Source organism: Vombatus ursinus, unplaced genomic scaffold, assembly GCF_900497805.2.
Source record: "Vombatus ursinus unplaced genomic scaffold, bare-nosed wombat genome assembly UNPS02014810.1, whole genome shotgun sequence".
Taxonomy (NCBI): domain Eukaryota; kingdom Metazoa; phylum Chordata; class Mammalia; order Diprotodontia; family Vombatidae; genus Vombatus; species Vombatus ursinus.
The window spans coordinates 17,440,080-17,453,366 of NW_020954588.1; the positions used below are offsets into that span (position 1 = coordinate 17,440,080).

At 45.9% G+C, this 13,287-nt stretch overlaps 1 protein-coding gene across 1 annotated transcript in view; it reads left to right on the forward strand.

The window, feature by feature from the left end:
- The window catches only part of MCF2L2 (MCF.2 cell line derived transforming sequence-like 2), a 359,025-nt gene that overhangs the window by 328,807 nt on the left and 16,931 nt on the right, over positions 1-13,287 (forward strand). Inside the window, exon 27 of the mRNA XM_027875876.1 lies at positions 13,044-13,136. Coding sequence (XP_027731677.1) covers positions 13,044-13,136 — 93 coding nt within the window. The remainder of the gene's footprint in view (positions 1-13,043; positions 13,137-13,287) is intronic.

Consider the following 13,287-nt stretch of genomic DNA (forward strand, 5'->3'; position numbering starts at 1 on the left):
CACATGCGAGTCAGCAAAGTCATTCAAATCCAGCCTCAGACAGTTACTAGCTGTATGAACCTGGGCAAGTCACTTAACCCTGTTTGCCTCAGTTTCCTCATCTGTAAAATGAGCTGGAGAAGGAAATGACAAATCACTTCAGTATCTCTGCCAAGAAAACCCCCAAATGGGGTCACGGAGAGTCAGACACAACTGAAAAGATTGAACAATACTTAGGATGTTGGTCTCAAAAGAGTACTTTAGGCTAATACTTTTTCTTTTTTTAAGAAAAAGTTAATTTGCTTACTAAATAAATGATCACATGAGGATAATTCACTGGCCTACATGTAAAGAGACCTGCTCCTGGCCCAAGTCCCCTTCTTTCCTTGCTGCTAAACCCTGAGCAAGCTGCTTGTCAGGGCTTCCATTTGTAAAGTTTGAATGGTGGTACTTTCTGTCTCTCTGTCTCCCATACATGTTGCCAGGGGATGGAGGGAGTTAGAGAATAAGTCAGATTCTTCCAATACCTCTCCTAGTCCTAGGTGAGACTCATTAGATACTTCATGTCATTAATGAATTGGCGTGGTAATTTGCCTGGATAGTAGGGGCTTGAATGTAGGGGACCACATTCAGAACAATCTGATTATCCCTACTGGTAAGATCATAGGTATTATAAGTGGTGGATAGCACTCCAGAGCTGGAGTCAGATAGATGCAGGTTCAAATCCCACCCCTGATGCTTACTAGCTATGTGACTATGAGCAAATCTGTTAACCTCCTAGAGCCTCAGTTTCCACATGTGTCAAATAGGGATAAAAATAGAACCAACCTCAGAGTTGTTAAAGGGACCAAAGAAGATACTGTTTGTATAAAGTGCTTTGAAAGCCTAAAAGTGTAATCTAAATATCAGTTAATGACAATTTTAACCTGCATAAATGGTGCTTTCAGCTCCTCAAAGAGTGAGGAAACAGCCTTTTAACAAAAAAGCAAAAACCCCTGTTCTGTTTTTCCTTCCCCTCTTTCCTCTCATCTTTTCCCTCTTCTCTTCCCCCATCTTTCCCCTCTCGTCTTCTTTCCCCCATTTTCTTTTCTCTTTTTTCCCCTTTCTTTTCTGGAAGCAGGTAGCTAACCTAGTGTTCCTGATTCCTGCACGTTTCTGCTGATCAGCGTCCCCATAGTTCTTAATATCACCTGAAATGGAGATGGTTTGTGCACGTGTGCCTGCCTGTTCCCCTATTGGCTTTAACAGCTCTCCCGCCGAAGCCTTCTCTGTCCCCCGAGCTTTCAGATTTGCGCTTCCTGCCTTATTTCTTTCCCCTCTGCCTCTCTCTCCTAGCTGATGCTTCTGCCAACCTTACCCTTGAGCGCTCAGCTCTTGCTAGAAAGCGATTCACATTGCAAGGGCTTTCCAACCGCCGAGCTCCACCCAAAGGTAAAAGAACCGCTCACTGCATCTCATCAGCTGCCACCTTGTTTCCCACTGCTCCAGACTCCATCCTGTCTCTTCCGCTTCATCCTTCTCCCTACCTCCCACCCCTTGAAAAGTGCAGTATTTGGTATGGCTAATCTGAATGTGCATCCATGCTATGTTTGTTTCCACTCTGGCAAAGTGGACAATGGTCCACTCAGAGTCAAGAGATTTGGTTTGCAATCCTGGCTCTGATTCTTACTTTATGTTTCAGAGCCTCAGTTTCCCCAGCTGTAAAATGGGGATGATCCTATTTACATTGCCTACCTCACAGGGTTGTTGTGGGGAAAGGGTTTTGCAAACCTGAAAGATTTGTAGATTAGACAAAGTCACATGCTATACTAGAGGATATGATGAAGGGAGTTGGGCTACATAGGTGGATTGAGAATTAATCAAAGGACCAGACCCAAGGAGTAATCCAAGATGGTTCTATTTCAGCTTGTAAAGAGGTCCCTAGTGAGGTGCCCCAGGGATCTGTGCTTGGTCTTGAACTGTTTAATGCTAACGTTTTTATCAATGACTTGAATATCCTTGTCGTACCTGCATTCCTCACAAAGCTCAAAGGGTAAGCTGACATGTTGGATAACAACAGAGCCCAGAGAGGCACCTCCACTTGCCCAAGATCACACAGGCAATTAGTGTCAGAGTCAGGATGTCTTCCCATCCAGCATCTTTCCTACAGCACCACACCCTTCTCATCCTGGCCGGCTCCTTTCTATTATCAGACAGGTAGAACTGTGCGGCCACACTTTCTTCTCTGTCCACCAAAAGAACTTGACAGCCTAAAATGTTGACTGTATTCCAACTGGACATGACACCAAACTGGGAAGGATTGCTAACCAGCTGTCTGGCAGAGTCACAGTACTGGAGTATTGGGCTGAACGGAGAAGAGGAAATCTGGTAGAGCTAAATGTAAAGTCTTGCAGCTGGGTACAAATCATCAATTTCACAAATATAAGATGGCACACCCCACAATAGATAGCTGTTATTCAGAAAAAAATCAAGAGGTATTATATACTGCAAGCTCGATATGAGTGGGAGCAGCTGGATGGTTGCGGTAGATAGAGCACTTGGCCTAGGATCAGGAAGACCTGAGCTCAAACCTAGCCTCAGATACTTACTAGCTGTGTGACCCTGGATAAGTAATTTTACCCGTTTTGCCTTAGTTTGCTCATCTGTAAAATGAGCTGGAGAAGGAAATGGCAAACCACTCCAGTATCTTTGCCAAGAAAAACCCAAATGGGGTCATGAAGAGTCAGGCACAACTGAACAATGATAACAACAATATGAGTGAGCAGTGTACTATGGCACCCACAAAAGTTAATGCCATTTTGGTGTACATTAAGAAGGGCGTAGCTTCCAGGAGCAGGGAAAGGACTCTGCCCTTGTCAGACTTCATCTGGAGTTTTGTGGTCAGTCTAGGCCAGTGGTATCAAACTCAAATACAAATGAATCCCTGCAGGCCGCATATTTGAAGACCACAAATTAACATTATCTATGTTGTATTGTACTTTTTATTTTGTTAAACATTTCCCTATTACATTTTTTTCTTCAGTATTTTTTTGAGTCTCTTTTAGCAAGCTGTTGACTAGTTTTGCGTGAATTTCTTGCATCTCTCTCATTTCTTTTCACAGTTTTTCCTCTACTTCTCTTACTTGCTTCTCAAAATCCTTTTTGAGCTCTTCCATGGCCTGGGACTGATTCATATTTTTCTTGGAGGCTTTGGATGTAGGAGCTTTGACTTTGTTGTCTTCTCCTGACTGTATGTTTTGATCTTCTTTGTCACCAAAGTAAGATCATATGGCCTGACTTTTTTACAATGTTTGCTCATGATCCCAGCCAATTATTTGACTTCTAAACTCTTTGTTAAGGTAGGGGTCTGCTTCCAGTGTGGAGAATGTGCTGTCCCAAGCTCTGGGGGTTCTGTGCAGCTGTTTTCAGAGATACTTCTAGGGACCTGTAAAATGTCAGGCCTGTGCTCTGGTCTGTGAGTGACCAGAAGCACTCTTTTCTGCTTTGGAACTGTGAGGAGGATTCCCTCTCCACTGCCACCACAAGCTCCTCCACACCAGCCCTCCTCTTCCTCCTCGCCCCAGGACCACCACCCAGGACTGCGACCCAGATCCAAGCATGGGCAGAGCAAGAGAATCCTGCCTCAGCACCAGCAAAGAGGTCCCTGAAATCCCCCTCTGATCAGCCATTTGATTCCCCTTCGGTCTGTGGGCCAAGAGCTCTGGAAGCAGCTGCCACCCCGGGGCTGTGCCAAGACTGGGAATCGACCAAGCTCCTCTCTCACCGTGGTCCAACAGACCTTTCCTACTGACCTTCTAAGCTGTCTTTGGTGTTTCTGGGTTGAGAAGTCTAGAAACCACCACAGCTCCCCTTGATTCAATCCTGAGGCCTGCTCCAGGTTCACTGAGGCCTGGTCTTTGCCTTCATAACCCATGCTGAACTGTGCTCCTCTCCCAGCCCGGTGCAATAGACCTTTCCAGTCAACCGTCCAAGTTGTCTTGGGCTGGAAATTTGTTTCACTCTGTCTTTTTGTGGGTTCTGCTGCTCCGGAATTTGTTTAGAGCCATTTTTTACAGGTATTTGGAGGGGTTTGGGGGAGAGCTCAAGCAATTTGCTGCTTTCACTCTGCCATCTTGGCTCTGGCCCACCCCCCAATTACATTTTAATCTGGTTCAGGTGCACTGAGGAGTTTTGGACTGAGTTTGACCCCTCTGGTCTAGGTTTTAAAAGGTCATTTATAATCTGGAGAGTATCAAGAGCAGGGCCACCAGCATGGTGGAGTCTGTGACATTGAAGGATCAGTTGAAGAAATGGTGTGTTTAGCCTAAAGAAGAGAAAACTCAGGGGAGACGTGATAGTTATCTTCAGGTATTTGAAAGGCTCTTTTGTACAATAGGGATTGGACTTGCTCTGTTTGGACCCAGAGGGCAGAACCGCGAGCAAAGGGTAGAAGCTACAAAAAGCAAAGGGTAGAAGCTACAAAAAAAGTCAATTTTGGCTCAGTGGCAGGAAAAACTTATTATCAATTAGAGCTGTCCAAAAACGGAGTGGGTTATCTCCAGCAGTGGTGGGTGCCCCTCCTGAGATGGCTTCAAGCAGACACTGGAGGATCAGTTCTTGGGTATTATAATGGTGTGCACTAGACTAGATAGATGACCACTGAGGTCCCTTGAAGTTCCAGGCGTGTGACCCTACATGTGATCTCGAGAAGTGGCTTAATTGTTGTGGGGCTCAGGCTCTTCTATAAAAGGAGGGGTTGGACCAGATGGCCTCCAGAGTCTATCCTGGCTCAAACCTATGGTCCGATGACTCCCTGAGTCTTGTCTGCATGATAATCTTCTGAGGTTTAGGACCGTAGATTTGGAGCCAGGAAGGCTCTTAAAAGTTGTGGTTTCAGAGGATAAGAGAAGCGGGGAGAGATAGAAAGGAAGGCAGACTAGGGGAAGGGGTATTCAGAGTGCATGCCATCTTGGGGTAGGGAGAGGGGCGAGATGGGGTGAAAATATGGAACTCAAAATCTTGTGGAAGTAAATGTTGAAAACAAAAAAAAAATAAATATCAACCCCAATTAAAAAAAACAAAATTAAATTTTAAAAAAAGGGGGCAGCTAGGTGGTGCAATGGATAGAGCACCGGCCCTGAAGTCAGGAAGACCTGAGTTCAAATCCGGCCTCAGATACATAACACTTCCTAGCTGTGTGACTCTGGGCAAGTCACTTAACCCCAACTGCCTTGCAAAAAAAAAAAAAGAATGTAGAGAAAGGAAATAGGCCAAAGGCAGAGTCTGGGGAGCAGTCTTGCCCTGCCTCTTCTTGGTACCCCCTTGTGCCAGGCATAAAACAAGCAATTTGTGGATTGATTTTTTTACAATGAAAGCAACTCTGACTTTACCTTTTCCAGTAAGTTAATGAGAAAAGAAAAGAATAAAAGAATAAATTTCAGCATAGACTATCACCATTTTCCTAAGGAAATTTAACAGTTGCATACCAGTTGCCACAATGAGAAGGCTAGAAGAGCCTAGAAACTACTTCAGCCAGCAAACATCGCTCCCCTTGCCATGTGGAGACTTGTGGCAACCAAGGACAGGGTCAATTTAGGATAAAAACTCCTTTGTAAAATTTTATAGAAGGGGATGATCAAAACAACAAGTCAAATCAAGCACCTACTAAGTGCTGGAGATACAAAGAAAGGCAAAAAAAACCCAAAAAAACACCCCAAAACACAGTCCCAGCCCTGAGGAAGCTTACAGTCTAATGGAGGAGACAAGATACAAATTTGTGCAAACGATATGTGCTGAACAAACTGGAGGAGCTGGGGATGACACCCAGATTGTCAGTCTAGTCAGGGGTGGTGGGAGGGAGCCTCGGCAGAAATAGGAAGCTGAGGGGCAGCGAGGTGGCGCAGTGGATAGAGCACCAGCCCTGGAGTCAGAAGGATCTGAGTCCAAATCCGGCCTCAGACCAAACACTTGATGCATACTAGCCGTGTGACCCTGGGCAAGTCACTTAACCCCAGTTGCCCAAAAAAATAATTAAATAAATAAATAGTAGGAAGTTGGGAAAAGGGGACGGTTTTAGGAGAAAGATGAGCCCTGTGTTGTCCGTGTATCATTGGCTCTCTCCCTGCATAAAAACTATCTTTGTACGTGTCACACTCCCCCTCCCCCAACAAGTTAAATTCATTAGACTATTAGCTTCCCGAGGGCAGCAACCATCTTTGTATCCCCAGGGCCTAACACGGTTCCTCCAGCAGAGTAGGGACGTAGTATCAGTAAGCCAGTCAAGCAAAAACCATTTGTTAAACAGTGCCTACCATGAGTTGGGCACTGTGAAAGTACTGGGATAGAAAAACAAAAAAAGAAACAGTTCCCTGCCCTCATGGAGCTTACATTCTATGGGCAGAACATGTACACATATAATTACATGCAAATAGTTACAAGGTGGTAATAGATGTTGATTTATTTAAAATAAGATACATGACCTCTCATCACATATCCCCTATGCAGCAGCTCAGAATCTTCGGAGAATTCCAGAACTGAACCCCTAATTAAGGTCTGGGCCTCCCCAGTTATAAGGACAATCCCAGGGACACAAGGGAATCTGGGGGTACAGGGTATGGCCTGGAGACAACCAGAGGCCTGAAAGCGACTCCTGAGCAAGGACCCACCTAGACTGAGTTTTGGACCCTGCCTGGTTCCATCATCCTCCCCTGCCCCAGCCCCAGCAGGAAGAATTCAGGTCACTCCGTAGGTTTCTCTGCCCATTTGGCATCCAGGTTGTGACATGTATTTTGTGATTCTCTGAAAACAGAGATAGAGTCAAATCCTTTCAATGATTCAGGAAGACTAGGGTTTAAATCCCACCTGAACCACTTGCTAGCTTGTGTGACCCTGGGTAAGCTGCTTTAACCTCTCTGAGACTCAGTTTTCCCATCTATAAAATAGGCATCATGATGATGATGGCGATGATAGCACCTACCTCTCGAGGTCATTTAAAAAAAAATGGAGAAAAGGCAAAAGTAACCACCAGCGGTCCCTATTTTCTTGGAGTCTGCCGCTTGAGTAAGCCAGTCAACCTGGAGCATCTCAGAGGCTGATTTTGCAAGACTCTCACATGGGTTGTTTGCCATCTGTTAACAGGCAGTGGGGAAGGGCATAGGAGTTGGGACCAGAAGATCTGGGTTGTAATCCAGCCTCTGCTGCTGACAGCCTCCCTCTGACCTTGGGAAATGCATTTCCCATCTCAGTCCATCAGCAAACATTTATTAAGCACCTACTATGTGCCGGACACTGCTAAGGACTTCATTTTCTTCCCGCTCAAAATCCTCATTTCCCCCAAAGGTGTTGGCAGTGGGTCTCTGTCCTTGAACCGGCAGGATCTTTGGGGGCTTAGAAGGTGACCATTTCTGGGGCAGCTAGGTGGCACAGTGGATAGAGCACTGGACCTGAAGTCAGGAGGGCCTGAGTTCAAATCCGGCCTCAAACCAAACACTTGACGCATACTAGCTGTGTGACCCTGGGCAAGTCACTTAACCCCAATTGCCTTAAAAAAAAAATTTAAAAAAAAAAAAGAAGGTGGCCCTTTCACCAGAGAGCCATTATTAAGTGCCTAATGGTCTATAACGATGACACAGAAGGCACCCAGGCTCTCTCCAAAGCTGGAAGGTAGGCTCCAGGTTCTGAACAATTTCTGGATGACATCTAAATACATATAATGAGACAACTCCAGGGAGTGTGGCTCCTCTATCTGTGCCGAGCACAGTTTGGAGATGCAGCAGGGTTAGTGGTGAGAGTGCTTACTCTAAAGGCAGAGGATCTGGGCTGGAGTCCTATCAACCCCTCTGAATCTCAGTCTCCTAACTGTATAATTACGGGGTGGCACTACAGGGCCTCTAAGGTCCCTTCTGGCTCTAAAACGATCATCTAGGTTGCTAGATTTTGCATCGCATAGAGCACTGGGCCTGGAGTCAGGAAGAACTAAATTCGAATACAGCCTTAGACACTTACTAGCTGTGTGGCCCTAGACAAGTCACTTAACCCTATTTGCCTCAGTTTCCTCATCTGTAAAATGAGCTAGAGACGAAAATGGCAAACCACTCCCAGTATTTTCGCCAAGAAAACCCCAGATGAAGTCATGAAGAGTCGACACGATTGAACAACGACAATTATTCAAAATGGGAAGTGACTGAACAGAGCGTGTCCTTTTACTTCAGCGATTCCTGCCCCCACACCTCTACCTCCCAACCCTTGATCCAATCCATCACTTTAGGGAAGACGAACTCAATGTTGATCCAAATTCAGTTCACTCTGGAGTGCTGGTCGTGTCAACTGCCACCAACCTTGTGGGGCAGGAGAAGGCGGCCAAGCTGCCCACCAGCCCCCTAGTTCCCTCTCCTGGCAAGCCTAGAGACAGGGCCTTCCACACAAAATGCTGCCATGCTGGCTTCCTTTTCTCTGGCCCCCCTCTGCTCCAAAGAGGTTACTGGGAAGAACCCAGATTACCTCACCCAGCCTCCAGGAGGCCCCAAGCCTGCGGCTCTGGACTGGGGAAACCAGGCACAAACCCTTTATGGTCATGACCCGCCATTTTGGCTGCCTCTTTACCATCGTTTCCCCAGATCTGGGAATGGAAAGTGGAGCTCCTAGTCATGAGAATGGAAAAGAAGGAAGGGGGCTAGTCAGTCCTGTCAAGAGGAGAAGAGAGAGAAGGCACCAGAAAGAGAGTTGACAACGTGTGTAAAGGATGAGACCTTTTATGTGCCAAGCACATAAAACCTCCTCCTTGCAGAGGAGAGGTTGCTAGGAGGGGAAAGAGAGAAGGCAGTGTGGTGCAACGGAAACACCACAGGATAGGGAGGTAGAGGAGACCTGGGTTCAAACCCCATCTCTGCTATTTACTTTGACTTAGAGGGAAGAAGAAAGGAAGGGAGGGAGAGAAGGAAGGGAGGAAGGGAGAGAAGGAAGGAGGGAAGAAGAGAGGAAGGACAGAGGGAGGGAAGAAAGGAAGGAAGGAAAGGGAAGGAAAGAGAAAGAAGAAAGGAAGGAAAAGAGGGAGGAAGGAAGAAGAAAGGAAGGAAGGAAAACAGAGGAAGGGAGGGAGGGAGGGAGAGAGGAAGGAAAGGAGGAAGGAAAGAAGGAAAAGAGGGAAAAGGAAGGGAGGGAGGGAGAGAATGAAGGAGGGAGAGATGAAGGAAGGAAGGAAGGAAGAGTTGTGAGTCACATGTGGCTTTGTGTTCCACACCTCTGCCTTAGACAGAACCAGTACTTATCTGGCTAATAGCTGCAGTTTCCAATTGAATCAGGAAATCCAGCTGCCTGCTAAGGCAGCCAAGCAGCTTTCATCCAGATTGCTCCACGCCTCATTAAAAGCAGCTCAAGCCAAACACAATTCAAAATAATCACTTTATTCTGGTTCTAAAGCCGTGTGAACGAATGAAGAAAGTAATGCAAGGTTCAGCTAAAAGAAGGGAAAACAAAACAACCCCCAAAGCCTCGGGTTCTTAGGTTTGGCTAGGAGGGGCCTTGGAGGGTATCTAATAGTCCAGTGACCTCATTTGACGGGTGAGAAGACTGAGGCCCACAGAGGCAGTGCAGCGCTGTCCAGAGCTGAATTCCAATCCTGGCTCTGCTTCTGTATCATCTACCTGTGTGAGAGTGGGGAAGTGCTCCATCGAGTTGGACCTCAGGTTTCCTCCAAAATGGAGGACTTCCAAGGTCCCTTCCAGCTGCCAATCTCTGATCCTATGAGGCAGCTAGGTGGACAGTGGGCTAAGTCTGGAGTCAGGGACACCTGAGTTGAAATCTGGCCTTAGATGCTTGCTAACTGTGTGACACTTCACCTGTGTTTGCCTCAGTTTCCTCATCTGTAAAATGAGGCACCTACCTCCCAGGCTTGTTGTGAGGCTCAAATGAGATGTTTTAAAGTCCTTAGCACAGTGCTTGGCACGTAATAGATACTTAATACATGCTTATTTCTTCACACCAAAAATAAAGTGGCTGAACAGAGATTCAGACTACAAATTCCATCTTCTGACACCCAAGGCAGTGTTCTTTTTTTCCCACTCCTTTCCTTCCTTCTTTTCTTTATTTCTTTCTTTATCTTCCTTCCCTCCTTTCTTTCTTTCCCTTCCTTGCTTCCTTTTTTTCTTTCTTCCTTCCTTCCTTCCTTTTTTAAATATCTGAAACTTTGCTGTGAAAACAGGGCAAGCCTGTGCTAAGAAAACCAAGCAACCAAGTAAACTCTCCTGGGAGTTTCCTGATCCCCAGCCAGCTCTCAAAAGAGCTTGGCCCCACTCTTAGGAGCAGGAGGGTGCCCACTTTGAAGGGCTGGGGCAGGCCTGGGTGCCACCAAGTACTTTTTTTTTACTTAAAAAAACTTTGTACCCTGTCCAAAAGCAGAGACCTTGGGAAATGCCCTTTTTCCATTTCTGTTTGACGTTTAAGCCCCAGATCTTAAATTTAGGTTGAATTTTGCGTTGTAGTTTGGCAGAATACCACGTGAGGAAAGTCTGTTTCCTCCCTTCTTCCTCTACTCCCCAAATTGAACTGCTTTGCCTGTGTCTTTTAGAATGGAGAATTAGCATCACAATGCCACATGCTGAATATTTTTTGTTTCAATTTTTAATTTTACATTACCTTCATTTCTGAAATGTTTCATCCTCATCCCTATCCTGTACAAAGAAATCCACTGGGCTGGATACTTCTATCATATAGGTTTCTCTCCTCTCCCTACACTCACACGCCACCACCCTCTCCCCCAAAAAGGAAACGTTCAACAGAAGGATGATTCCTCCAGAGACAAGCCTTCCGAGATGTTCCACTGGGGCCATGGTGAGGAAGGAAGGTTCATGGGAAAGGGTCTACTTGTCTGAACTTTTGTCTTCCTCTTCTCATCTTCAGATGGGGAAACTGAGCCTTAAGTGACTTACTCAGTGCTTACATATATATATGTATGTATGTGTGTATATACACACACAGAGACTCACAAGCTAACTATATATAAATATACTATATATAAATATTTGTATATGTGTGTATATGTATATAAATGTGGAGGAAGAAGGGAGGAAACTGCTCTATTGCAAAAGCTTTCTTACTGAAATTCAAGAACCTTTGAACCCCAGAACATCTTTTCCCATGAACTTATAACCTTCATGATGTGCTTGGAAAGTGAGACGCCAAGTTCTGTGGCCAGCAAGCCCCACCAAAGTCAGTCAGTCAGTCGATGATATTGAACTCTGAAGTGCCCATGCTAAGTGGGCCTGTAACGTCAGAAAGCTAGAAGAAACGCAATGAGCGCTGCTTCTCCTTTCGGGGAGCACAGCGGATAGAATGCTGGGCCTGCAATCAGGAAGACTAAAGTTCAAATCCAGCCTCCAACACTTACTAGCTGTGTGACCCTGGGTGAGTCCCTTCACTTCTGTCTGCCTCAGTTTCCCCACCTCTAAAATGGAGATGTAATAGTACCTTCTTCACAGAATGTGATGAGGATCTAATGAGATAATAATTGTAAAGTGCTTCACACAGTGCCTGAAACATAGTAGGAGCTTAATAAATGCTTCACCCTTCCCTCTCAGATTACTTATACCTGAAGATAATGTAAATGTTCTAGCTAGGCCTAGAATTTGTCCTCACTTATTCTGCAAGGGTCGCTTTAAGCGTGTGTGTGTGTGTGTGTGTGTGTGTGTGTGTGTGTGTGTATGTGTGTAAGTAAAAAGAGAGAGAGACAGCAAGGCAATCGGGGATAAGTGACTTGCCCAGGGTCACACAGCTAGTAAACATATGTATACATACATATATATACATTTATGTATAAATAGCTAGAGGATTTTTCATTTAGTTCAGTTCCACATGCATTCAGTAAGGGCCTACTTTGTGTCTCCCGAGGTCATTTTGCTTCTCCGGGGTTGGAGTGTTTCGAGGATGGATCTTAAGCCCTGGACGTACACCACAGAGTCCTGGGTTACTTTGTTCAGAGGAGGCATCGAGCAAGCCTTCCTAAGAGAAGTGGACTTTCAGACAGCAGGGTGAAGGAGTTGGACTTGGAATCCGGGTGAGCCGTGCCAATTCTATGAACCCCTGCCAGGGGCCAAGGCCTGCTGCGGTTGACCCTGAGCTAACCTCTCAGTGCTCCAGGCACCTCTTCCAGACTCTAAATTGCAGTGAGTCAATTAAGCGTATTGGTAAAGGAAACTCCCGCATCAGGAATTCCCCATACTAACAATGAAATAACAGATCTGGTCCCTTCTACCGAAAGAAGTTGGAATAGACTTGAAATCCACATGCCCCTTGACTTGGAGATCCCCACGGCTGCGTGGTCTACCTCTAAAGGCCCTTCTAGTTGTGTCTCACTAGGCCTGTGCTCTGGACTCTCACTGGGTTAAGCAGGTTATCTAAGAAGAATGGGCAATCCAGAATCACACCAAAAAATGCTTCCTTTGTGCCCTGAGGCACTGTGCTGGGCCTGGGGAAACAAGGACAAAGAACGGAGTCCCACTCCAAAGGAGTTTCCATCCCAATGGAGAAGACAACAAGGACATATGAAAACGTGTATAGTGTGAATATAAGCTTGATAAATACAGTTATATACAAAGTACTTAAACTGAAGGTACTATGAGAAGGACACTCATGGATGGGGAACCAGGAAAGGCTTCATGCACAAAATGGTGTCTGGGCCTCATCTTAAAGAAAGAGAAGGACTTAAAGGAAGACTGGCTGACCTTGGAATCAAGAAGATCTGGGTTCAAATCCAGTTTCAGACATTTACTAGCCATAATACTCTGGGCAGGCCACTTCATCGCTCTGGGCCTTGGTTTCCCCATCTGTAAAATGGGAGAAATAATACCTATAGCACCTAAATCACAAGGGATATCATGAGACAGTGTGCAGAGAGCTAGAGAAATGCAAATTGATGTTATCATTAACATTTACCATCATGAGTGTCTCATTTCCTGGACTATCCTACCAGATGGTTGATTGGCTTGGGGGAAATCCCAAAGCCAAACCTCAGCTTCTCTCCTCAGCACTCCCCACTGTCCCTATGCACTGCTCCCTGGAGACTAACCCTGTCTCTCTGCTTGTCCTACCAGATCCTGAAGCTAAGGAGAAGGATGTCACCAGGCGCTTTTCCCTTGCCTCCTCCCTTGGCACCACAGCTCCCACCCCCACTGGCCTCAGCAAAGGTACTGGATGCCCCCTTCTCTCCTCATCCTGCCACCTATATTCCCCAGCACAGTGTCTCCGTGGCAGGGCTGCTAAGCTGGTGGTGACAGCTTGCAGATTAATGGATGGATGGATGGATGGATGGATGGATGGATGGATGGATGGATGGAT